At 41.7% G+C, this 25,729-nt stretch overlaps 1 protein-coding gene across 2 annotated transcripts in view; it reads left to right on the top strand.

The window, feature by feature from the left end:
• Positions 1–25,513, top strand: part of tafa1b (TAFA chemokine like family member 1b) — a 102,912-nt gene extending 77,399 nt beyond the window's left edge. Inside the window, exons 3-6 of one of the 2 annotated variants that reach the window (XM_088310056.1) lie at positions 6,448–6,588; positions 16,613–16,737; positions 18,119–18,212; positions 24,054–25,511. In XM_088310056.1, coding sequence (XP_088166182.1) covers positions 6,448–6,588; positions 16,613–16,737; positions 18,119–18,145 — 293 coding nt within the window. In that variant the 3' untranslated portion in view covers positions 18,146–18,212; positions 24,054–25,511. Of the gene's footprint in view, positions 1–6,447; positions 6,589–16,612; positions 16,738–18,118; positions 18,213–24,053 lie in introns of both variants that reach the window. The other variant, XM_088310058.1, reaches the window with a different exon arrangement.
• The last annotated feature ends 216 nt before the right edge of the window (positions 25,514–25,729 follow it).

Below are 25,729 nucleotides of genomic sequence, written 5' to 3' on the forward strand. Positions count from 1 at the left end.
ATCATAGCAGCACAGATAAATTGGAATTATCCAATGTGGTCTATTTCTACTCCTCCCCGGGATTTATCTTCCTACACTAACCATTTTAACTGGTGCTGTTACACAAGTAGGCATCCCTAAATGAGGATTGTGTAATTCCTGATAAAATATACATTCGTATTAGCTGCCAAGAGGAGGAACATGAAAAGTTGTTTTCTGGCGCTGCCTGCAAGGTCCTCATTTGGAATACACTCAACAATGCTTTGTAGCATGTTTAAACATTATCCTACGTAATCGGGAGGGGGGGGGTGTTCTTGACGTTCCAACCAAGTAATGAAAAGATAAATTCTTTTGCGTATCATTAAACATATGTGCAGTGGGACAGCTGGCACAAAGCCACTCCGATGATTTGTCTCCCTTTTTTTCCACTTATTTAAAATCAACCAGGGCAAACAGTTAAGTGTTTTATTTCTCTTTAGGGCTCGTTTGACAGATTGTAATCAGATATTTATTTTCTTTCATAATGTACAGAATAAAAATGCAATTTACCGCATGCGTGAATTCGGGGCGCAAAAGTCAGAGAAAGGATAGTAAATTAGTACAATAACACAGAATTTTAATTGCCTTTTTTTTTTTTTAGGCACACATTGCAAAGCATCTTTATTCACTTCCTCGTTGGGGCCGCGGGCTCGACAACACGTCATTTTCAGCTCTCATTTGGTATGCAGCACCCATTCTGCCCCTGATACAAACTTTACGACCATTAACGATGACTATGTAAGTGCATGTTATGGCGTCACAATAAATAATTAGGATACCAGCATGGAGGCGGTGGAGAGCAGAGTGGACTCGATCGGGTCTGGTCGTTTTATTCTTGCTGAACGAAGTGCCTGCGGAGAGAAAGGGAAGTTTGACCGTGTGGTTTTTTTTTTTGTTTTTTTTTAACATGCTGCCCCCCCTGACCTGACTGCAGAAGAAAGCAGATGAATATTTCAACTTTACTCTGAATTTAATATAGAAAGAGTCGGACCTCATTTCAAAGGTAATCCAAACGTATCAAGCATACCTTGAACCTGCACTGTAAACATAATCTCACCATCATACCGAAGTGACGAATCCACAATGCCGTCTGAAACCAACACTGGAATATTACAAGCTGTGTAGCATGTCAATAAAAACAGAATACAATGAACTGCAAATCCACACACACACACACACACACACGGTATCGAGACCGTGATCCAGATGCGCGTGGAATTACAAAGCCGACTCAGGCAAAACACACCCTTGATGGTTGAAGCGGCATCTGGTAGGTTTGAAAAACAAAACCAAAAGTGGGCTTGCAGGTGGAAACATTTCATTTCCACTCGAGTGCATACCAATTAAGTCGTAAAAAAATCACTTCTTGGGGGTGTGTAGTTTTCCTCGCCGCTTTGTTTATTCCCTCGGCCATACAGTATGTTAATATGTTGATAACTGAATGATAAAAGCTGTGAGGAAGCCACGATGGTTGAAAAATGCCAGCTGATGAGCTCTTGGCCAAAGAACACATTGTTGCTTCGGAAACCAATTATTAATGCACTCTTCTATTTTTTTTTGCAGCGCTTAGAAAAATATATAAGAGAACTCAGCAAGTGCTTGCTTAGAGACATTTTGTTGTCACTCGAAATATTTGTTACTCTTTTGTGCCTTGAAAAATTTTGTAAAATAAAAAAAAATGTATTCTACCACGTCGTGAGTTTGTGAAGCGGGCCATTTTAAATGCAAAAATATTAGATGCATCTTATTGCATCGTGTCATATTGTGTATTTTTATTGTTGTAAAGGTTTGAATTGAAATTTAAAGCTCATTAATTTACTGCCATTGACGGCAAAAGACGTCGTAATTAGAGGTAAAAAAAAAATAGTTATAATCACAATACAGAGATATAAATCAGTTCATTCTAATAAAAATGTGCTCTAAACGGATGTGCCAAACAGATGCAAGAACAATCCGCCTCTTTAAGTTAAAAAAGATCAAATCACTTTTATGCATGGACATGCAACACTTGCGTTCAGAGAGCCTGCAGGATGACTTTGGTCTTTTCCTTTTGCGATGCGACCACAGAACAATACTTTGTAGTTGTGGAAAACAGGAACTCTGATCCTGAAATCAAAATAGGACTTTTGATCCTGGCTGCTCATTGCAACATGCAAGAAAATTAGCTGCTTTGCAACCATCCGGCTCCCAGACTAGAGGTTCTGTGTTCGAATCTTGGCTTTTTTTTTTAGTTTTTTTGGGACCATTACTAAGCAGTTAACTGGCCGTGCTCCACTTTTGGTAATAGTTATAATTTGGGGCAATCATTTTGACTGTGCCCTGAAGAATTAATGCTGGCTCCTGGTAGTATTCCGGTTAATATTTTTTCACAGGGCCCTTAAATCCTTTTGGCAAAATGTCCTTGTCACTAAGTGTTCCCGACACGTGGCAGATGCAGCCGACACAACTTCAACATTTTTGTGCAGTATGAGAACACTTAACTCATTGACTACCATTGACGGCTAAAGACGTCAAAGATTGATTTTTTTTTGTTGTTTTTTTTTTTTACTCGGCTGGTAGTGAATGAGTTAAGATTTGTCCAAAATTCAGTTGACGTTTATGATTTTCCACTCGTCGATTTACAACACTGCTTTTCCAAATCAGTGTTGTGGTGAGATGGAGCTGACCGGAACTGACTTTGTCAATCACAGAACCCAAGACGACCTTTCACGGTCAGATTCACAAAGTCACAAGATGCACAGTGACCCCCGCTCTGCCGTCACCCAAGTTAGACAAAAGCGCCATGATTACACCATCACTGACTGCATTTGTCAATTGTGTTTTGTATATTTGCAGTCACTACTAAAACAAATTCTGAATTGTTGCTCTTTGCGCGTCATCTCCACATTTTGAATTCAGAACATTTCTGACATGATGGATTGCTCTTCTTCTCCCCCAAGATTTACAACCTTTTCTCATTAACACCTTTTAATTGGCTGTTGGACTAAGCTGGAAACAATGAGGCATTGATCTCCTTAAACATAATCACCTCATCCAAGTCATTGAATGGCCGCTGTCACTGTGGGCCACGGCGAGAAAAATGGCCAGCCAATGGCCCCATCGATGCCCTTCACTTCCCCTCCGTAAAGTGTGGAGTGCACAGCCACCCACTCCATCTTAGCGGGGTTGCTTTAACCCCTTTCGCCGTCTCGCAGGCTCAGAGGACAGCATCCATCGCAGCCCACACTCAGGTGGTGACAGAATAAACAGCGTACAGTTACGACTGAGCAGTGAGCACCTGAATAAAAAAAATATTTCAAATGAAACGCCCCATCCGTCAAATAAATCAACTGGATGGCAGACCTCGCATTGCAAACATTTTGGGGCGAATTATATTGAGGGGCCATGCAACATTTTTACTCTGCTATGCTTTTACTACATTTCATATTTGGGGGTGCTCATAGACTCGGATCTGACTTTCAGTAATCATGGGAAATCAATGACCAAAAGAGATTTTTACCGGCTGGACAACGTCTTCAGACTGATTATTTGTATGCTCCAGGCTGAGCAAGAGAAGTTTAATCGTGCTTTTATCTCTTATTTTTATTATTATCATTATGATCATCATGGCCTGCTGACTGGATGCCATGAAATGAGCATCAAACAGCTGCAGGTCATACAAAATGCTCGAGTTTGGATTCTGCTCAGAAGTCCGAACGGCTTCACAATGGCTCCCTGTCAGCTGTCGAATACGTTTGAAAATTCTGGTACTGGTCTACAAATCACTGAACGGTTTGGGTTGTGAATTCATTCAAGAAATGTTGATTGAATAAAAATCCAGAGGTCTGCATGCGGGCCAATTAGTGGAGCCCAGAGTTCAAATCAAACATGGTGAAGCGGCATTTAGCGGTTATGCTGCATGCAAATGTAGTGAGCTCTAAAAAGAAATAAATAAATAAAAGTTAGGATGCGCTTTAGAGTGTTTAAGGCTTGACAGAATAACAACTTTGATTAGATCTCATTACAATGTACGGCATGTCGTGCCTGGTGAGCGTAAATTTTCCCAAAATAACACAGCAAACTCTGTCGATTCTTCAAGTTTAGTAGGCACTCTTAAAAAAAAAAAAAAAGGTTAGCGTCCCCATAGAATAAGTAAAGTTTTGGAATTGATTATAATTATTTTCTGTTCATTTATTTCAAAGCTTCTTTATAACTCCATTTTGACAATTCTGAAAAGTCTCCCACCGGGGTGTTTGTTTGCTGCTCCGATATTAAGCTTTCAAAGATTCATCAAGCGGAAACACATTTAAAGAACAAGAAACGTCCTTGTATGACATTTGCGGGTCAGGATGTGTCACCCAACGACGGCAGCGCTAATGTAAAGAGAATTTAATTGATGGGGGACTAAGGGATGCCTGCGGTCCGTTTTCGACACGCATTTGTATTCGTAATCAGCAAAGCATCCCGAGAAAGTAACTCAGAAGATGCAAGCTTTTGCAGTGGCTCTGATGCAACGTAAACTCCTCATTTACTCAGCTTTGACTGCGCCGGTCAGAAGGCCACCAGTAAAATATTCAACAAACCAACACATGGTGGAGTTTGGGGCATTAACACACTCTTGGAAGATTTCTTTTTTTTTTTTTTTAGAGTCCATGTTGTGCACTGTCCTGCCCAGAAATGCCTAACAAGTGTTGAGAGAAGTGCATTAATAGTGCATGACACGGCTTTCCAGCGGGACTGCAAATGTTTGCCTCTTAATCCAAGATTCAGTGGCCTTTGGTCCGACCACGGCAGACATTGAAGGAAATGGGAGAAGAAAACTCACCCAACTTGTGTAATCTGCTTGAAGGATAATGCCGTCATTCATTTCAAACATTTGAAGAGCCCATTCCAGCCGCAGAAACGCACACTGGGTTGTTGTCAGTGAGTGAAAATGGATCTTTTCACCACAAGTGTGTGCCGAGTAAATAAAAGATACAAACACTTTGGTCGCTGCCATTTTGGTCACAACCCCCCACTTCCCACCGTAGCTGTGTGTGCTCCAGATCTGAGAGGATTCATGTAACATCCTGTTATTCTTCCCTCTGTTCTCCTGCGTCCTGGGATGGGTTCCACTTTAATTGTTGGACGCAGGTGTCTGTTGCAGTGCCTGTCAAGAAAAGATAAAGAGTTTTTCCCGGGGCGCGAGGAAAGGGGGGTGCAGTGATGGAGGGCCTCTCTCCTGCAGCTCGGCTGGCTGCATTAGCCCGTCGCTTTATAATTGTGTGAAGGGGGCACTTCCAAAGGCTCGCTCATTACTCACTGGCATGGTCGCTACCTGGCAGGCAGACACACCTCGTCCTCTAGCACTTTCTCGCCGTCTCACTTATTCCAGGATGTCCCTCACCCCCATCAGTCCCACCCATGGGCAATCCTCCTTATTGTTATTTCGACCCAGTAGCCCCATTGGCAGATATCGCCTTTACTTCTCATAATATATTTTTTTGACATCCTCTTTTATCAGCCAGCATTCGGTTGGACTTGCCTTCAAAATGAATGATGTCACCGATGCCTCGGAGTTGGTGTTTTAATGTGGTGTTGCTTGGACTGTACGGAAACTCTGAGGTTTCAGCCAATCAGATCGTGTGGCTCACTTGCAGATTTTCAGGACAACGTTTATTCGCATATCACTTTAGTAGTTGCACGTATGCAGTTAAAGTGTAAGTCAAACCAAAAAAGAAGTCTTTGCAATAAAAGGTTCTGCGCAACGTCATTGGTCAAAATATGGCATTCTGATGAATATTCTATTTGTGGAATATGAGATAAGCTGCAAAATTCACCCGTTTTTAGCCATCTCGGGGGCGGCCAATTTGTTGATTCTTGTTGCTCAGGTAATGACCAATCACGGCACACCTGTTTTCTGAAGCTGAGCCATGATTGGTCGTTATCTGAGCCATGTGAAACTGTGATGTCATTTTCAGTCGCCAAAAGTGACAAAATGGCCGCCCCCTGAGATCACTAAAAAAAAGATGGATTTTGCCAAGTCATATTCCACAAACACAATAATTACGAATAATATTAATTATGTGGTGTGTTTTATACTACTGTCCTCTCATTTAGTCTAAATAAGTAAAGTTAAAGTGAAATCCCAAAACAAAAATGTATTATAATTATTGTTATTTAGTATTTTATTTCATAAGTATGAAATACGGTATATTATTTACGGTATAATAATTAAATACAGTATATTATATGTAGCATTATTTTTATATAATTAATATTTCAGGCATTATTATTATGAAAAGCTGAAAGACCCCCTGGAGAAAAAAACAGGGGCGATTTGGAATCAGTGCAAAAAAAAAATATTTTTTTTTTTGGGGGGGAAAAGTTGACTTGAATCTCTTTTAAAAAAATGAATTGCCCGGTATAACGTGAGGTTATCTTGTGTATTTCCTGTCCGTTTGTCCACAGAGGGCGGTACGTGTGAGGTGATTGCGGCCCACAGATGCTGTAACAAGAATCGCATCGAAGAACGCTCTCAGACCGTCAAGTGCTCCTGTTTACCAGGCAAAGTGGCAGGAACAACACGCAACAAACCCTCCTGCGTGGATGGTGAGGAAAAAAAACCAAAACATTTTACTCACTTCTTTTATGAATGACAGAAACCTTATAAATGCATTGGAAATTCTCACACGATTACAACACTCCATAAAATAACAGGTAGTCAATAAAGAGCTGCAGAATAAATTCAAGAAACCGGAGATTAAATTTAAGTGCTATCATGTTTGGAAAAAAATAAAATAAAAAATGGTATAACAATACACGACTGCGCTACAAGATGGGTGGAATACTTACGTAACAAATGTGAATATGGTTAAGCGCTTATCCTGTACACACGTTTATTTATTTATTTATTTTTAACCTTGGGCTCATATTAGAAATGCATTCAAGCATTAGTCAGGAAGAGGTTCTGTGCTCGTGGCCATCAAGTGGTTGATCCAGAGTTTGCGAACACCTGAGCAAAGGAGCATGTTGCAGATCACGTTGCCCACGGCTGATGGAAATGAATAACGAATAAACAAGTCAAGGGAAACTCCAGGCTAGTGCACCTGAATTACTTCAGCTGAGGAAAATAATCAGGCTGAGGCGCCCTTTATTTTTTTATTTTTTTATTTAGGGGAGGGGCGAGAAGTCACAAACCCACCGAGTCAAAACTGTAACGCACTCCTTCCGCCACAAAGCTCATTTATTGCTCCCCAATTTCAATGCTTTGACCTCAAACCCCAGCAGGATTGTCAAAGTGCTCACCAGTGATGAAAAAAAAAAAAGTAAATAATGAAATAAATGAGAAGGACTGTTACATGAGCAGGCCGACAGAGCCACTCAATGGACTCCACAGAGCTGGTTAGCCAGCTGACAACTTAAGATGAGAAAGAAATATGAAGCAGCCGTGAAACAAGGCTAACGCTTCATAAAATGCGTTCTGAGTGGTCTCCAAAACCAATTAAAGTGAGGAGAATGTGCAATGCTTGAATGAAAATGAAAAGAACATCATTTTAGCGAGCGATGTGAAACAGACGCTCTGTTATTTGTTTTCGCGGGTCAAACGAAATGACGTGGCGGGCTGTGTCGGGCTTTGAGCGTGACGCCCGGGGTCTTCCGCGATTGTGCTTGTGATCTGTGCACAGAAATGAGCCAAATTGCAATATTTGGATTGCATTTTGGTAAAACAAGATGTGTGGAACTGAATTTTGGATGGACATGGTATACCCGTTAATGCCCCTGTTCCACAATTAATGAATGAAAAACGGATTTTGTTTCACTTACCTGGCATCAAGTTGACTTGGAAAAGAGCAACCGAGTGGTTGGAAAGACAATTGATCATAACGGTGTAAAATGCAGTAAGCGATCCCACTGTGTAAGTCTTTGACATTGAGCGCAAGATGATGAAAATGGCACAGTGCTTATTTTGTCATTTCACTCTCATGGGCGTGAGCAAGCTGAGTGAAAACTCTTCACAGAGTCACGCGAGTAAACAAACTGATGCGTGACTTGCCCCAGATGTACATCACAGCACTTTAGTCAGAGTACAATTCTGCAAAAAAAATGTTAGCGTCACACTGAGACTTTTTCATGACCATCTAAAAAAAAAAAAAATGATTCAGTGCTTATGATCATGGCTCTGCACACTGAACATAGGAATTTGCGACTACCGTATATCTTGCAGAGTGTGACATTTTTTTTTTCACCGCGTCATGAAGAAAGTTTCAAGTAGAAGTTGGGTAAAATCAGGCAACTCAAAGAAGACCTTAAAAAAGATTCCGGTGCACAAGTAGAAGCTATTGTTAACATTTAACGCCTCAGTGAGTTTGGGCCCCCCCCCCACCGAACCCCCAGCCACAAATCTTCAGAGCCAGAGGATCGATTAACAAGCACTTATGGGTGGAGTGGTGATAAAAATGAAAAAGACAAGCCACGCAGCAGTATTGACCACAAATAAGATGACCTCGACTCCTGATTACGGCAATTTCTTTATTTGGGTGCCTCGCATTTAATCGCGATCATTTTCACCAACTTTATTCAGCGCTAAAATTGCGATCAAATTTAAAGACCCGCCGTAATTAGTCACACATCCTAAAACAGAGCTCTTCAATCCTGTTCCTCCAGGGCCGGTGTCCAGGAAGAGGATTGAGGACCCCCCTGTTCTAAAAAGACCAGTGTTCCCCTTTCTGTGATGTCACACTCGGTGGAGTGAGTGGACTGTCCCAGATGGAATGTTCTCCGCGAGCCCGAGTTGTTTTTAATGTTCCATCTAGAACAGTGCTTCTCAAATAGTGGGGCAGGCCCCCCTGGGCGGGGGGGTGCGAGGCTGAGGGGGGCACATGTGACCCTGGGGAACATGCTTTTTTTTGCCATACTACAAGCAAGTGTAATTGCACATCCACACCAGTAGTTGGCAGTGGCGCTCTCATTGTGCTCAGCGAGTAATAACTCAGCGTGGAGTGGGGGCGTGAATTGGTTTCTTCTTGCTAGGGCGGGGGCGTCACAGATAATAATCGAGACGCACTGATCTAGAATGAGCAATGATTCTGCAACAAAGTCCATCTCGTCACACTTCCGGGGGACCACCTGCTGCCACTGGATCAGAACCCGATTTACAATCTTGGAAAAGTGAATCGTTATTGTATGAAAATAATCTGTTTGCTGTTCTGTTCTGTTCTGGACACAAAGGATGAGCCTAGAGGAAAGTGTTTGTCTTTATCCTTCGCCAAATTTTCAGTTGTCCCCTTGTGGGCCGTTTTATCAGTTCAGAGCATCTAAATCCAACATCAAAGCACATGATGAACACGGATCCCATTGTTGTGCGTGTTGTTTGCGCCCAAGCTTGTTGCGCAAACGCTAAAAATCAAGCAATAAGTTATTCAAGTTGTTTGCTGTTCTAATTAAAGTCGGCGGGTGTCAGATAATTTCGTGCCTCCCGTGGCAACAGAGGCAGTTTATAGAGGCTTTTATTAACCGAACATGCATGTTTTGTGAACCTGTGATGTACCGAACGGAAACGAAATGTTGGTCACAAAAAGCTCATCATAGCCTATAACCTAAACGGCAAAAGTGATGACGCAACTTTTCAATGTCGCGTTCCTAAGCTTTGCTATTTTCTTTGAGATCGTCCCTACACTGTTCCCCTTGCGAGCAATTTCATGAATTCCGCTGATCGGTAAAATACGCTGTGATTAATCAACCAGTTTTCCAATCCTCAAGTTCTGTCTTTGACAATTGGCTCTGGCGGCATCTCTCCGCATTCCCTCCCCATTTCTTCTGGGGGTTTTCAATTTCTCGTTTCAGTCGCTTCTGAAGCTTTTTTGGCTGAAGATACCGAGATGTGACGACAGCGTGTGTGGGGAGGCGTCACGCTCAGTAGGGGTCTGGCTGTCAGATTATCCCTGTAGTGGGAATTGATTATTAGCTTTGACAGGGAGAACTATGTCCCAGTTATGTCACAGTCAACGAGGCTCTTAGTGAAGAACATCCCTTTTAACAAGTCAAACGCTCATATCTCCGCTGCTTCGTTCATCACCGTGCTTATCCCCGGTCTATGTGAAATCTGACTCCCCTCCGCCCCCAGCCAAAGTTTGGACACCACCAAAAAGGTGAAAATTACTCACGCGCGTATTAATCTGGACCAGGCTGGCGGATGTGCTTACGACACGCATGCTACCGACCCATGTTGTCATGTAGCTGCTGTAGCATTAAACTCGCTACAAGAGGCGCATGCAGATGGCCGCTCATCGCTGATCACTGATGGGGAATGAACCCTTCTGTTGTGCCGCGGGTGCATATAGCCGAGCATGACAGGTTGTCATGGTACATTTAAGATACATCCAGGAGGAAAGGGGGGGGGGGCGGTAACACAAGTGAAAGAAGGAACGGGAAATGCTACAAATGTTACATTGCTGGTCAAGCAGATGGTAAAATGTGCAAGACCGGCTCCAAAATGATTTTCTCGGATTTCATCCAGGGCGCATGGCAATCGTTTGTTTGACAAATAGAGACGCGACGCGCAATGAAATGACATATTCTAAGTATTTATTTTCAGTTGTGAAAATTCCCCAAATCATGGAAGCTGTAACTGAAAGAAAAGAAACAAACGTCACAACATCCGGCCTACGCTGATCCAAACCTGCCGCAGATATGAATATTCATTTTATGGAATGAACAGATTGAGCCAATTATGAGGTTCAAATGAAGCCCTTATTTTTCTTTTGTGCACACGCGGGCAAACGATGGAGAAGTGGGACACTCGCAAAATTCTTTTCTGGCTGAAAAGATGTTTGTAAATTTTAGGGATTCGGGGATAACCTTAATGTCAACTGATTTGAGAAATAGAGAAACATGCACTAGCCACACACCCAAAAATTTATTTATTGTGAATTCATGGCTAAAACTAACACTTTCTGTACACGTGAGCGTCTTGTGCCTATTTATCTAAATTACCGTTGAGGAGGTAAAATATTTGCGCAAAGAAACTGTCATTGGTTCCTCAATTGTAACGCTCCACAATCCATGAAAATGGCGATGTGAAAACGACTCCCAAGTTGCGGTGGAAGAATTGCAGAGACAAGATATAGATACACTCAAGTTAGCAAACTTGCTAACTCAGTTGACGCTACGTTTCAGTTGTGTCCGGGCGATAGCGTAGTCATAGGCTTCTGACGACTTTTTATCTGTGCTGTAAACACTTTTTTTTTCTAAAAGTTAGGTGTAAATCACACATCCAGTGGGTGAGGGCGTAGGTAAATATCGTCCCGTCAGTCAGAATCGACTTCTTAAAGTAACATTTACGGTCGTAGACAGTTTCCTTACATCCTCACTCAAATGACGTTTTTTTTCGTGTCCATTGCTACGTAAACAATGCTGTTGAAGTACGCTAACCGGCGTTTTCAAACATGCACGCTAGTTGTTTTTGCCCGCAGCTATGCTGGAGGCTCCATAAATGACGTCACATTAACTGAGAAGGGATGGCAAACATAGCTTGACGAAGACTGGGAGACAGCGCCGGCCGGGCAAGTGACGGCAACATTTGTGAATGGATTGAGGATGCTAGGGCTAACCGCTAACGTGTCTGCTAGCACTCTTGTTTGAGCTTTCGCAAATGCCGGCATCATTTCTGAGGGGCCGCATGAGAACGAGAATGACTCTTACAACAATTAGAGGGAAGCTGAGTCAATAAATACTTCAATAAAGTACAATCGTACTCGGTTTTTCTCCCGCTGCCTTTTTAAAAACATTCACTCGCATGCTTGCTACCGTATGTTTTAGCGCGCATGCAAGCTAGCATGTTTTAAGCTAAAGTATGTTATATGTTTTGTATTAAATTTTGAAACATCACTCGTAACTGTAACGCCGCCTTTTAATACGGTACGCCTTATAGTTGTGAAAATACAACCTCTCTCTGTTTCAGTCTCAGATGGAACTGCATGTAACATTCTTGGAAAAATGATGCCTTGTCACTGATGACCTATTTTTAAATTATCCAGCTCAGAGGCGCCAACTGTAACATTGTAGCCTCGTTAAAGCCTCCACCTTTAAATAATTGCCGGAACTTTCGAATTGTTTGCGCCTTTAATGGTCCTTGAGGCGTAATATTTTTTAAAAATCTATTTCAATACTGGGTGTGACTGGTCACAGTTATAAAATATTAACTTGGTACACAAACACAAAAACATATAGTCCAAAAAATACGATAATCTTTTCTGCCCTCTGAGACACTTTATTTACACATTTTTAACATTTATTATTATTTTGTGATATACTTTTATGGCACCTTCATTTTTTTTCTTTTACGACTGTAGAAAGACATTGTGAATTGCAACGCCCCACACATGAAGTGGCTGAAGTAAATCTTAGCTTGCACTTATTTGGGCTTCCTTTCATCATCATCAGTGGTGCTGGGTTTGCACACTTTTTCATGTAAATGAACCCCCATCGAGTAAAAAAAAAAAAAAAAAAAGAAAAGGAAACAAGATATAAATAAAAAAAAAAACGCATCTTATTAAAATCTTTTTTTTGCAGCGATTCTTTGAAAGGACGTCAACCAGGCTCTCAGCGGCGCGCCAAGTTAAAAGACATTAACTATTCATTAAACCCACGGTCACGTCTTCCCATTTTGACACGGGCAGAAATCAATTCTCCTCGTCACACATCGCCATGTTCAAACATTCTGCTACCTGGCAGGGAGGAATGTGGGACAGACTTGCATCCATCACTGATCTCTCACCATTGAGCTGACAGATGCACTTGTCAAAGGTTCACATCTCTTCATGTTTGGCAATTCAAGTCTCGCACTCGCTTATTTGTCCAACAAAGCAGCCCGCAACGAACATCTTGAATCAAACACCCATTCCGTTGTTTGTAATTTTTATTTATTTTTGTGTATTTCTAGCGTATGCATCATGTTTTTACACCACTTGTCAGGATGTATTAATGTCTGTTCCTGCCTGATCCAGACCACCGCTGTCATTTAAGAGATTATTTTGATTCCAGCTTCTGAGTCATCCTCGCAGCTACTAAAACAGAGAACGGTCGTAGCACGCTGACAGAGCGTGAGGTACAGAGAAAGCATACATTTAGAGAAAAGCAAATTGAGAAAAGCTGAGGGACAAAAATGGCGGCGGGGGATTTGTGATTTGCACGGTTTTGAGGTTGAGCTTTGGTCTTCTTGTGTGACGTTTGCAGGCACTCCTTTGCCTGTGCGAGATTTTTTTTGTTTGTGTACTTTCTGCGGAATATTTCAATTTAGTGACATTTCCACTAAATGTCAGTGTATTTAATTAGATGACCAATTAAATTGCAATTGCAAACAAGTGTTCAAAATAAAATGACTAATTGGGCATCAAAATGTCTCTTTCACGATCGCGACTTCACTCAAAAATGATAACATTAAATGCCATCTTGTTGTCGGGAATGCTTTACCAACATGCTGATGAGGTAAACTCCCCTCGAACCCGCAATAATAGGAGCCTGATTAGAGATTTTAATTAAGATACTTGATAAAATATGACCTGGTTTGTTAGATTGTCGGGTCAAAACTGCTCGACAACGCCTTAATTGTGAGTGTTGTGTACTTTTATGAATAAAGAAAAACAAATGGTAGCGATGTTCAGATCATTTTGAGTACATCCATAAGACTGGAATGATTTTTTATGTTATTGTTCGGTTTCACATTTTTGGGGGGGGAAATCAATTGAAAAACATTAATGCATTGATTTAAATGGATTTTTAAAAAGGCACATTTACTGTGAGTGTGTGTGCGTGGGTGTGTGTGTGTGTGTGTGAAGGTGTGTTGAGACTAACTACATCTTTCCACACTGTGGGCACCATGGTAACACCCTGCCATGAGCCAAGAAAATAAAAATAATAATGAGGTTACTAGAACTGGAAATTAATTTCTTAAAGGTGTTTTGATTAACACCATGGGTGTTAAGTGCTGAATTCCGATTTAGTGCCGCACGCGTATCTGTTCTCACACACGGAGAAAATCACATTACAAGGGGGTCCTTGTTGAAGAAAAAATCTTGACATAAATGATTTAGAGCAGGGTTCCCCAATTAGTTCTCACTAAGTCAAGGTTGCCGAGTAGCGCGGCTGAAATGTCTGGGAGCTGTTTTTTTTTTTTTCTCCACTGGACCAGTAAATATTGTTTTATGTTCATAGTCAGCTGTCAGCAGCAGTTTTACAACCACATTCACCTCAACAAGAGTCAAATTTGATCGTGTAACAAATAATATCGAGCTGTAAACAACAGATTTTCTTGCTTTGCTTTTCTACTAGCAAATAAATGTCGGGAACATTGGTAACCAAAAATTTACGTCCCCTATCGCATTATTATTACATAAAAAAAAATCAAAATAAAAAAGCTAAAAAATGATCCACGTCCGCACATCCTCTCCGACACACGGCCCTTTGCTCCGCCAGCGAACATCATTATGCGGCAAAGGAACCTCGTGTTCGGCTGACATTTCCGCCAGTGATGCGCTGGAATGACGATGTCGCAGACGGGAGCGCTCACAAAGTTAACAAGTTTTGTCACAGTATCCATCACCTCTTGCATTTCATTTATCGCACATAGCACTGTTCTGTGGATGATGCAGTGAAATGTCAGCGATGCACGACTAACGGCGGAAAGTCGGAATTCTCCTCCAAGAGCTCGTTAAAGACGATTTTTTTGTGGGCCTTGGTTCGAAGGACCAAACAAAGCAGGACTTCCTTAAATGTCTTCGATCAGAGATCGGATTAAAATTATGAGACATTATGAGTTAAAATATTGGTCCGATTAAGACTTGTTTTGACATGCGCAGATTGACCAAATACACCAGAAATAGTCGTAGAAGAATCCATCGCAACTTCCGTGTCCCCACCAAAAAAAAAAAAAAAAAACCCCATTCCTACTTGAAACATTATCTTTATTTCACATATTTTTTCACCAATCCTCCAGACTGCATTTTTGTATTTACAACTTAATTTTTCAAACACGACTTCAAACACAGTTTACGTTGAACTACTTCGACTAGCTTGACAGAAACATGACAAAAACGGATTGTTCCGAAATTTCCGAATAAATGCTTTGATGCGCACCGATCAGATTAACAATCGACATAAACTACGCATTTCGTTCGGAATAAAATCTTAACCGGAATTGGTTCCGAATATTCTCAAATGAGCTGTGCATATGAAGCATTTTTATTCCGAAGCTTTTAATGCGAATAAATGTGTCCACGAAAACGTAGCCCAAAAATCGGCCAGACGCGGCCTAATTTGGAAAATCAGAAACTGAAACCGGTTTTGGTGAGTTGCACACTTTTCATGCCCGTTAATATAGCTTCAATTGAGTTTCGCAAAACTTGGTCCAATGATCACGAAGCTCAAGTGAGGCATTTTGCACTTGCTTCATGTTTTTTTGTTCCGTCTCCTTTTCATCTAAAGCAAAAGATATATGCTACTTATTTTTGATTTCAAGTCGAATTAGCATTCACGTTGCTAAATAGAAATGTCCCAAAGTTGAATGCGCGTGTTCTCTCTTGGGAACACTTGAAGCCTTTTCTGGATCAGTATCATTTGAAGCGATGATGAAATACTTTTTCTTAACAAGGACATAATTGCACATGGTGCGTTTTGCGCCTCCCAAACTGCTGTCAAAAGTAGATTCATTCCAAGAATTGAGATGGCGAGGAAAAACAAGCTAGAGGGACACACTGGATGATGGAGCAACATGTGCTAATTAGTGAGCAACGTAAAAATCCACGGGGGAAATCCAAAGGTCTGATTCGCAGCTGCTTTGCCGAAAATCTTGTTTAGACATTCAAATATCCTCCGGCCATCGTGTTTACAGTTTGCTGTGTTGAACTGTACTTTTTTTATATTGCGATGGCTCACGGCGGATTTGCTCGTATTCCACTGTTGAAAGTTGACCTACAGGGTAAGCAACGTTGACGAGAGTTCGAGTTTGCCGAAGGCTTCAACAAATTGCAAATCATGTGGTTCATACTGAGCTCAAGATGTAGAAAAAGTTTTGTCTTCAGTTAAATTAGGAACGGGCGGACCATTTGTTAACATTATTTTTGATCCATAAATCGATACTTTTCATAACAAAATTGACATGACTTAACACATCACGTGAGATCTTGTCACTACATGAATGTAGCGTACCAAAACAAAATGGCGGAAGCATTCAAGTGTTCAATTTTTAATGGAAATTTTCATATTTTTACGAATGCATATAGTTTGCGCAAGCAGTTTGTACTAACGGCAGCATTGCTTCTGAAAATGCTTTCCATACGAAAGTAAAAAATCCTCGTTTGAATCGAAAATCAATCAGAGTGAATCGGGAATTGAAAATTAAATACAATCGGGCCTTTGTCTATCGAATCGAATCGATACCCGGCACATGCAGTCACCGGTTTTTGGGAGCAGTTTCCCTTTTCAAGATGATACATGTTTAAGTTTGCCATTCATATGAAGATTTTATATTCTCCACGGTATTTCAATTTCTGTCTCGAGCCGTAGCCGACCGTGTGTTCTTGAATGTTTCTGTCTTCTAACTAACCGACACTTTTATATCTTTGCTCACGTTCCCCAGCGTCCATTGTAATTGGCAAATGGTGGTGTGAGATGGAACCTTGTCTGGAGGGAGAAGATTGCAAGACTCTGCCAGACAATTCCGGATGGATGTGCTCCTCCGGGAATAAAATCAAGACCACAAGGGTGAGACCTCAACCAATGTTTACCCGCACGTAGGCAAAATGTGTTTAAGTCCCAACAAACATTTAAAAAAAACATAACGAAACATATTTGTCACCATGAATCCAAACATATTCCATTTGAAGGAAATTCTTACTTGTTCACTGGGATTTTTTTTTTTTTTCTTATTTCAAAATGGTGAGGGACTGGTTAGCACGATGGCCTCACAGTTCAGAGGTCGCGGGTTCGATTCCTGTGTGGAATTTGCATGTTCTCCCCATGCCTGCGTGGGTTTCCTTCGGGTACTCCTGTTCAACGTATACGAGCGCCCCCGTAGAAGCAAAAAAAACAAAAAAAAATAAATAATCATGAATTGGTCAGTGAGAGGAGGCAGCGTCTCAGGCTACACAAGTTCACAGCCACACTTGCTCATCGGCGCATTTTTTTTTTTTTAAAGCTTGGTGACAATGACTTTGAATAGAAGTCGAATTTAATTTGACGGTAGGGGGGCAGCCAGTGAAGGGTACACCACGCGGGCCTTCCCAAGGTTGTCCTGCCGATGTATAAAACAGCCCGTAGACTTTCACCAGACAATTAAAATACAACTTTATTTATATAGTGTATTTTACAACAGCTGGAGCTGTAACAAAGCTTTTTCCATATGGTGTCCTATAAATTAGCCGGGAAATTAGAACACATAAACAATAGATACCGGAAGAACAGCAGAACAGCGACAGTCTCATGTTGAAAGCTAAAGAATAAAAATGCGTCTTCAAACAAGTTTTAAAAGTGGACACAGAGGGGGCGGGGCTTTCCTAACATTCAATGGACGCTCATTAAATAGGGAAGGACCGGCAACAGTAAAGGCACGATCCCCATCGAGGCTGCGTTTAGTCCTCGGCACCTCCAGCAGCTTGAGGTCCGCAGACCTGCAGCAGCGGGCAGGTGCGTAGGAGTGGAGAAGCTCGGAGATCGACACTGGGGCGTTGAAGATTTGAAGACGCACAGAAGTATCTTAAAGCGAACTCGAAAGTGCGCCAGTCTAAAGACGATCATTTTGCGCCAGTTGGAGGCTCATGAGGGAGGCCTGGCTGACTCCAAAATTAAAATGCATTACAGTAATCTAGCCGAGATGTCACAAAGACAAAGATTACTGTCTAAGTGGCATCCAGAAGATAAAACAAACCGAATGAGGTCGTTACGGCGTGTGAAGGTAGGTCCAGTGCATTGTTCCCTTCCAAAGAATGCATCTTAATCTCAATTTTTCACCAGTCCTAAATCGAAATGGACATATTCACTTTATTTGGCGATTTTCCACGTACTCATCAAAATTTAGTGGCTCAATGAAATCTTCCAATTGAAGCTGCTTTTCAACCCGATACACATATGTCCTTTTCTCTTGCAGAACACCCAGCCATACTCCCCTTTTTAGCTTCTGGAAGCAAAATGCAGAAGGAAACGTCAACCCGAAATTGAGCTGCATTCTTGCTTCTGTAAAGGTTAGTCTTTCTCAAATGGTTTGTTTTTCTTCCCCCCCCCCCCCCCCTCCTCCTCCGTCGCCCTCGCGTCAGCCGCTAAAAAGTGGGACCGAAGTCATGTTCAATGACGTCTCATTAACCCAAATAATAATCAAGTGTGTTTACATGCGGCGGCATGATGAGGCGGGCGTGACACGCATGCCAAAATGCACCACCAGCCTCACTTAACGTTTTCTCACTCGAGCAGCGCGAACGCGTTTTTAGGATGGTCTCTGCGTTTTCACGGACGCGCTTGGACGCTCATCTCAAACGGTGCGCCGGTGCTCTATTCTCTGTTTTCTCCGGGCTGAGCGCGTAATACCACGGCTCATTTGTTTCCCTTTGTTCCACGTCCTGATCTTGTTTTTGGCGAGTGTGCAGGTCTGCGAACAGTTCCTTGCGCCGCTCTGCCAATCCTATTTGGTACTAATCTGCGACATGCTACTTACTGTTCTCTCTGTGTGTGTGTGTACTCCCAGTAGTGAGCACACGCTCCTGTTTGATGTGTTTGATAACAAGAGCAAATTTTGTGTTTGTTGTGCGCGAATGCTCGCATGTGTACTCAAGAACCCCAGGCAGGCCTCTTTTTATTTTTTTTTATTTCGGCTAGCTAAAGGCCACTTGATCTAGCGATCCTCTTACATGAGTCTCGTTGGAGCAGCTATCAGCACACTACATAGGCCACGGTCTCCATGAAAGGCCTTTTATCCTGCACTCTGCTCTCCTCTTTGATCCAAATTCCTCCTTCACCCTTCTGAAACCAAATGGCGTCATTTGGGGTTTGTTCCGGCGTAAGCTGGAAAAGCGAACAATGCGCCATTTGTTTCTTGTCAGAAGAAAAATTGACCAGCAGGTTTGCATTTTGCTCGGAAAAGCCTCGCCGAAGTACAATGATCCAGGCAAACGTCGGCGCGCATTTTGCGGAAATTGGTCTGAAGAGAGCCGGTGCCAGACGTCCATCTTTTTTCGTCGTTTTTTTTTTCTTGATGTCTTTCAGAGAGCGCGTCCTTCATTGCCTGTTCTGTAGCCACAGACAGACCCTTTTGTTTGGGGACGTCACAGTGACGGAAAGACTGCGGAGCACCTTCCATGCAAAACGTTTGCCCAGCATAGATCGGCATTATCCGCTCCAGTGGCGAAATAGATCCGTCAATTTCTCGTGCTTCCAAACAATTATACATCTTAAGACTTCATTGAATAGATCGCAGTACAGGTGCATTTTTTTTTTTTATTTCCTCCCACATCTTTTTCCTTGCCTTTGACGGCGTTACAAGAATCTGGTTAAAGATGGAATAGTCAATTTCTTTTTTTTTACAGTCATTATTAGCATAACGCAAGAACCGACACTTCCGAATGGAAAGCGATATCATCCGAATGTGTCCGAAAAAGCTGATGTCACCGAGACATCTGTCTTTTATTATTATTGGGGTAAATCCATTCTTGACACACCTCAGACATTAGAAAATTATTCTGATAAGACAATTAAAAAAATATACATAAGAGCGTCGACGTTTGTCATCTTTGGTCAGAACGGGGCAAAATTCGGGCAAAAACAGTCCGATTATCGTCATGTGTATCAGGCATCGGTGAATTTATAGTTAAAAACAAAATACAAACATCAACGTATCATTTGAGTTTCTCCTTCAACTCATCAAACATCCATTGCTTTTCTTTTTGAAAAAAAACCATGTATATTTATTTCACGGTCCAGAGGGCACATCTTGATGTAATACAACATTCAGTGATGAAATGTAGCCCAGCTGGAAGACCTGCCAGCAGACGTTTAACCAGAATTCATCATTTTCTTTTAAAAGTGAGAGAGCAAACACACTCCGGTAATGGTTGAAATGAGCAAAGCAGACAACTATTAAGTTATTATAATTAATTAAATGATTAAATAATATAATTCTTAAATTATTATTATTAAGTTTGGCGGGCCGGATTAAAAGGTTTAACAGGCCGCATGTGGCCCCCGGGCCGTAGTTTGCCCACGCCTGATCTACATGAAACCATCATCAATCAATGGGTGTGGGATGAAAAAGAAAATGTTGAAGTCGTTCAAATGCGAGTGAGTTATTTGTTTGCTTGCATTGGGTTATTTTCTTTTCCATGTCACATCAAATGCTCTTAAAGTGAACTTTATCGAAAATTTTGCGTGAAGTCCTGTTTTCAGAGGATGCCGTTGGCAGCCAGCCCGATTGTTTTGTTAAACGACAGCGGCGGAAAGGGTATGGCAATGTTTGCCATACAATTTCGGCTGACTTAATTGCACTCGCCTCCTTTACCTTCACTTCCCGAAGTCGGAGCAAATTGCAATTTAATGCGGCCGCCGAATTAGCATGCAAACAGCTTTGCGCTGACGCCGCTTAGCAAGGATGGAATGCGCTGCAAATTCACCCACACTACATGGATCATTTGAAGAGGCAAAAGGACACTAAAGGAACAAAAGGGACACCTTTGTCACATACACCGCCCACGTGCTTGTAGGTTGAAGTGACAGCATTTGCATACAACTCATCGGAGCGAAAAAATCTCTGGTGGATCCCATCTGAGGTAAGAATGTCCAACCAGTTACAACTTCTGACAGAGGTCATTCCCCACGCCATTCTTTTGCAAATCAAATTCTGATCACACAAAATCACAAGACTGCTTTAGTAATGGGTCGTTGAGGAATTGAAACATGTTATTTATGTCCCGCCTTGGGAGAGAGGCTAACGTTTGCTAATTGGGCTTCGAGTCTTGGAGGCGTACCACACCGCAAGATTTCTTATCTGGCGACAAAAATCTTTTGAGTGGATTGAATTGTTTGCAACTGTTTAAGTTTAGTTGACCCGGTTAGGGATGATTACAGGGATGGACAAAAACCAACGTCAGTCCTTGCTTAGTTTGTCCTATTTAAAAAATGTGTCGTCCTTCGTCCCCAAAACGAGCGTCCGTCCGGGACTGAATCAACTCCTTTTTCAAAATGTCAGTACACTTACTGCTTCTTAGTCGTTGTGAAATAACAAGACAAGAGATATTAGAAGTAGACCAATAAAATGGGCTATTTAGATTCACCATGTTAAAGACGGAAGAGAATTTCCTCCTTAAAAGAGGCCTGTGTGCCGTCAAAAAAAAACAAACTTTGAGACGGCTTTGCACGGGAGCGTGGATCGTTCCTTGGGGCTCTGAGATGCATCGCGTCATGTTTTAACCCAAAAAGTGGAGTCAAAAGTAGAGTTTGTCAAAAGCATAAATAACGGAAAGCACCCAAAGGAGTCAGTTATTTTTGTCCTTTGACTAATTTCAAGTTCAACATTTACATCTCAACGTTTTCAGGCGGGATTTGGGGTGAAGAAACAAGGTATACAAGCCGCACCAGGGTATAAGCCGCAGTTTTCTATGTTGAATTATTATTTTTTTGTTTACTGCATGTACAGAACAATTTTGTACTGTGAATGCCCATTAAGGTACATAAACCGATTGTTAAAACAGTGCCATTAAACACAGCAACATCTTTGCTTTGCTCATTGAAACAGAATAGACCCAAGAGAAAAAATAAATTTCGATTTATTTAGCGTATTTTCTGAACTATAGAGCGCCCCTAGTGGTGAAAGAAAAATCCACAGAAAAGCCGCACCGTTGTATTAGCCGCACGATTCAAAATCGAGGAAAAAGGTAGCGGCTTATAGTCCGGAAAATACGGTGATTAGAAACCAGAATACCAGCGGAAAATCCACACAAGCACATGCAAACTCCAGCCTGGATTGAAACGCAAAACCTCTGAACTGTGAAGCAGCTGATCGAACCATTATTACGATTAATGTGATTCTTATTACAATCATGTAGGAAGTGTGTCAATCTATTTTGCCGCATGCATAAAAACTAACACTGCAAGTCCCGTGCTTAGCGCTTTTTTCATGTAACAACTGCACGTGAATTTGAGCTATCGCAGCTTTAGTAAGTGTGGCGGTCGATGTGATCGAGCTCAATGTATCACGAGCACAATCATGTACACACACCTGCCAAAGCCTGCTCAAAATGTCACCGCTGTATTGTTGTTGTTTGAGCTCATGAGATTTATAATTGGCTCCGTTCGCAGGGGCCTCCAGGTGTGTTCATAATAAAAGGAATATAGAAAAATAAAAATACCTGGAAAATGAGTCACGTAAATACAATGGAACTTTAGAAGTCAAACAGCCCAGTCGTCGTTTAATTTGGACTTTGACGAAGAGGCGCACTTATCTTCAGAGACTTCATAAAATTTAAAAATCTTAATTTTTATATCGTTATTATGAGTTATATACCGTATTTTCCGGACTATCAGTCACATTTTTGTTCATAGGTTGGCTGGTCCTGCGACTTATACTCCGGAACGACATAACCATGAAAATTTCACCGACAGCCACGACAGGGCACTCTCGATATCTCAACTATATCTAATTGCAAGTCGTGACATTTTCAGCGGCAAACGGCAACTGAGCAGCAGAGAGAAAGTTTGGAGTTAAGTTCAGCCTGTTCTCTATTTTTTTATTAATATTATAACCTCCCCTACCAGTTGAAATGTCTCTTTTTGATGTCGTATTTTGTAAAATAAAAGATCTACAAAAAATGCGAGCTATGACAATAGTCCGGAAAATACACAATGTTCATACACATTTTGTGCTGCCTTATGGGGACACCTTTCAGTCAGACGCTGCTAATATAGTTACATAAGAATATTGCTTCCCGTTTATTGAAATATCTACAAAATAGCCCAGGTTTTATGTTGCTCGTTCATGCATGTTATAATTGTTCTGTAGCGACACAAAAGTGACCATATTGAGGTCCATAAAAATACACAGTGGATTTGCTTTTGTTGTTGTAGCATTTTATTAGTCAACCATTACGCCCCGTCATGCAGTTGCCGGTCCGCAAAATTTATGGACTTGTATGAACTGATCCACGACGGATAAAAGATTGGGGCCCACTGTTATAGACAAAACACATTGCGGTCCAAATAAAAGTACTCTTTGTCTGCTTCTTGTGGTTGCAAGAATATGTTCAAATTACACAATGCATGATAATTACCACTCTCACAAGTACTGACGTAGGTTTTTTTTTTTTTTGCTATTCTTTAGGAATGGATTTGCATAATCTGTAGCCAGTGTTTTCTTGGAGGCTCCACCGTAATTCCCATTTTAGAATAGATGAAGTCAAAATCCTGACTTATATCGTACTAGAATACATGTATTTACAGTTGATACAAATGTCTGGCTTGTGGCAGAAGCTGGAAGTCAGGGAATTCTAGCGTAATCAAAAGGTTTCGCAATACCGCATTGAAATGTGTCCTGGTGTGAAATCTGGACTGAATAAGCACACGCCACAACAGGGACACTGATCTCATTTCGGAAAAAGAGTCCCAAGTCATTTGACCAGATTGGAAAAAGCCTTAGCTGCGATTTGGGCGGTTGATTATGGTGCAGGTTAAGGTACGGTTGATCCGAACTAAACTAGCCTGAGGTGTAGTTTGTACAAAAAGTAGAGACTGAAGGACTAAGCTTCTGTGAGAAGACATTACTTTTGTATACGTCCCTCTGAAAGGAACCAGCCGTGTATTTGCCTCCAGTTTTCCTGGATTGTTTCCTTTTGTCTAAGCTGTCTATTTTTAGTAACAGCAGGAAGCAGGAGGTGAGACGGGGCTCTACAAAGCACTCAACGGTTCAAAAGACTCCCGTTGTTTGCGAGACACACAGATCGAGAAATTCCTCCGGGTCTAATCCATGTTCACTTTTGTCCTTTTTTTTTTTGTTCTAACTAAACACGTGTGTGTGTTTTTTACCGCCCCCTTCTTCTGTTTTCCAGATTAATCCCAGGACCTAACGACGAGCTCCCATCACAGGACGCCGTGCCAGCCTTTTCCCCTCATCGACCCTTTCTCTTCCTGACGACCGGTGTAAAACTATTACATCCGAGGCTGGTGACTGGATTACCTCGGACCACAGAAAGGATATCCACCTCGATAAAACAGCTTTGCTCGCGTGGTGCCAAGGATTTGAAAGCGCGCTAATCCCCTGTTTGATCAAGGAGGCCCATGTTGGTGAATCTCCTCATCCGCACAGCTGTGGCCAGCTCGCCACCAAACTCTCTCTTGGTTCCTTCCTCACTCGTAAACCCAAGCGACTCCGTCGGGGTCATTTCGAGGTTGTTTGCACATTATGTGAAGACTTTCACCCCGGCCGGTCGAAAAGGTAAAGACGCTGAGAAGCTCACGCCGACCTGAGCATGGAACTAAAAGCACAAAGGTGGGAAATTACCCTGATAACCTTTTCTTTCTGCGTGGATAGCTGCCTTTTGTGTTTGACTTGCTTACAAGACGGCTTCGTAGGGACAACCTAGGAGGGAGAAAGAATTAGCAGCCTATAAGGAGTTAATCAAGATTTTCTTTTTTTTTTTTTTGGTGACTTGATGGTCTGCCCTTATGGCCTCGCCTTTGTGGTCAATATCGAACATTTGATTTGACTCCTTGACCTTAAAGGCATGTGCATTCTCCGGCGCCAGTTTTCTTTGTATGTAAGAACACGTGTGTGTTTGCGTGTGTGTATATAATTATATAAATAAAAGACATATACGACAGCAGAGCCAACAAACCGAAAAGTATATTTAAGACTCGATTAGGAGCTTAACCCCCACTGTGGTATATTGTTTTTTTTTTTTTGTTTTTTTCCCCCCCTTACCCGGGTAAAAGTGCAATTCATTCATGTGGAAAGCCCTACGTTGACGTGTATAAGACTGCTTTAGTTGTTCTTATAAGGTACAAACTGTAAAAAAAAAGAAAAAAAAAAAAACTACGTATCTGTCACTGGTCATTTTGCAGCGTCGCTGGTCAAGGCAGAACACGCGAGTAAAAATGAGGAAAACAATGTATAGGACTGCCTCATAAAGCAACATTGCCTGAGCTTTCCACTCGGTTTGGCAACCAAAACTTGCAGGATAAATTAATCGGCGCATTAATGTGTCTCGTGCTGCTGAAAGTGCTCATAAGTAATCTGTGAACGTTTCCTGTGTCGATGTACATTTTCACACGCCAGACTGTCAACGATTCCAAAACAGAGCGCTAGTATTGACAACTGCAGAGAGAAATACTGTTACCCCCTAGTAGACATACGAGAACATAACAGGAGAGCCTCGTGAGAAATAAAAAAAAATGGTTTTCTATACTGATTTGCGGTCTTCAGCTCCTTTCCTGTGTGTGGAAAATGACTACTTGATAAGTTGTAATATCTTGTCGTTTATATGATGTATTAACATTGTAAAGAGATGTTTTGCTTGAGTGAATAAGCAATCAGCGACAACACATGGTAAATATGGAATGTGGCTTCCAGGCTGGCAAACGGGCAGTAAACACACGAGCAATTCAGTCGTACTTCACTTATGTTATTCCCCCAGCTAGGAGGCTGGATATATCAGTGTAGCACGTTCAATTCATTCAGGCAATTAGAATAAAGATTTCCAATATCATGCCAGGCCAACTACGAGAT

This window comes from Idiotropiscis lumnitzeri, chromosome 11, assembly GCF_059441095.1.
Source record: "Idiotropiscis lumnitzeri isolate Australia: NSW breed Sydney's pygmy pipehorse chromosome 11, RoL_Ilum_1.0, whole genome shotgun sequence".
NCBI lineage: Eukaryota > Metazoa > Chordata > Actinopteri > Syngnathiformes > Syngnathidae > Idiotropiscis > Idiotropiscis lumnitzeri.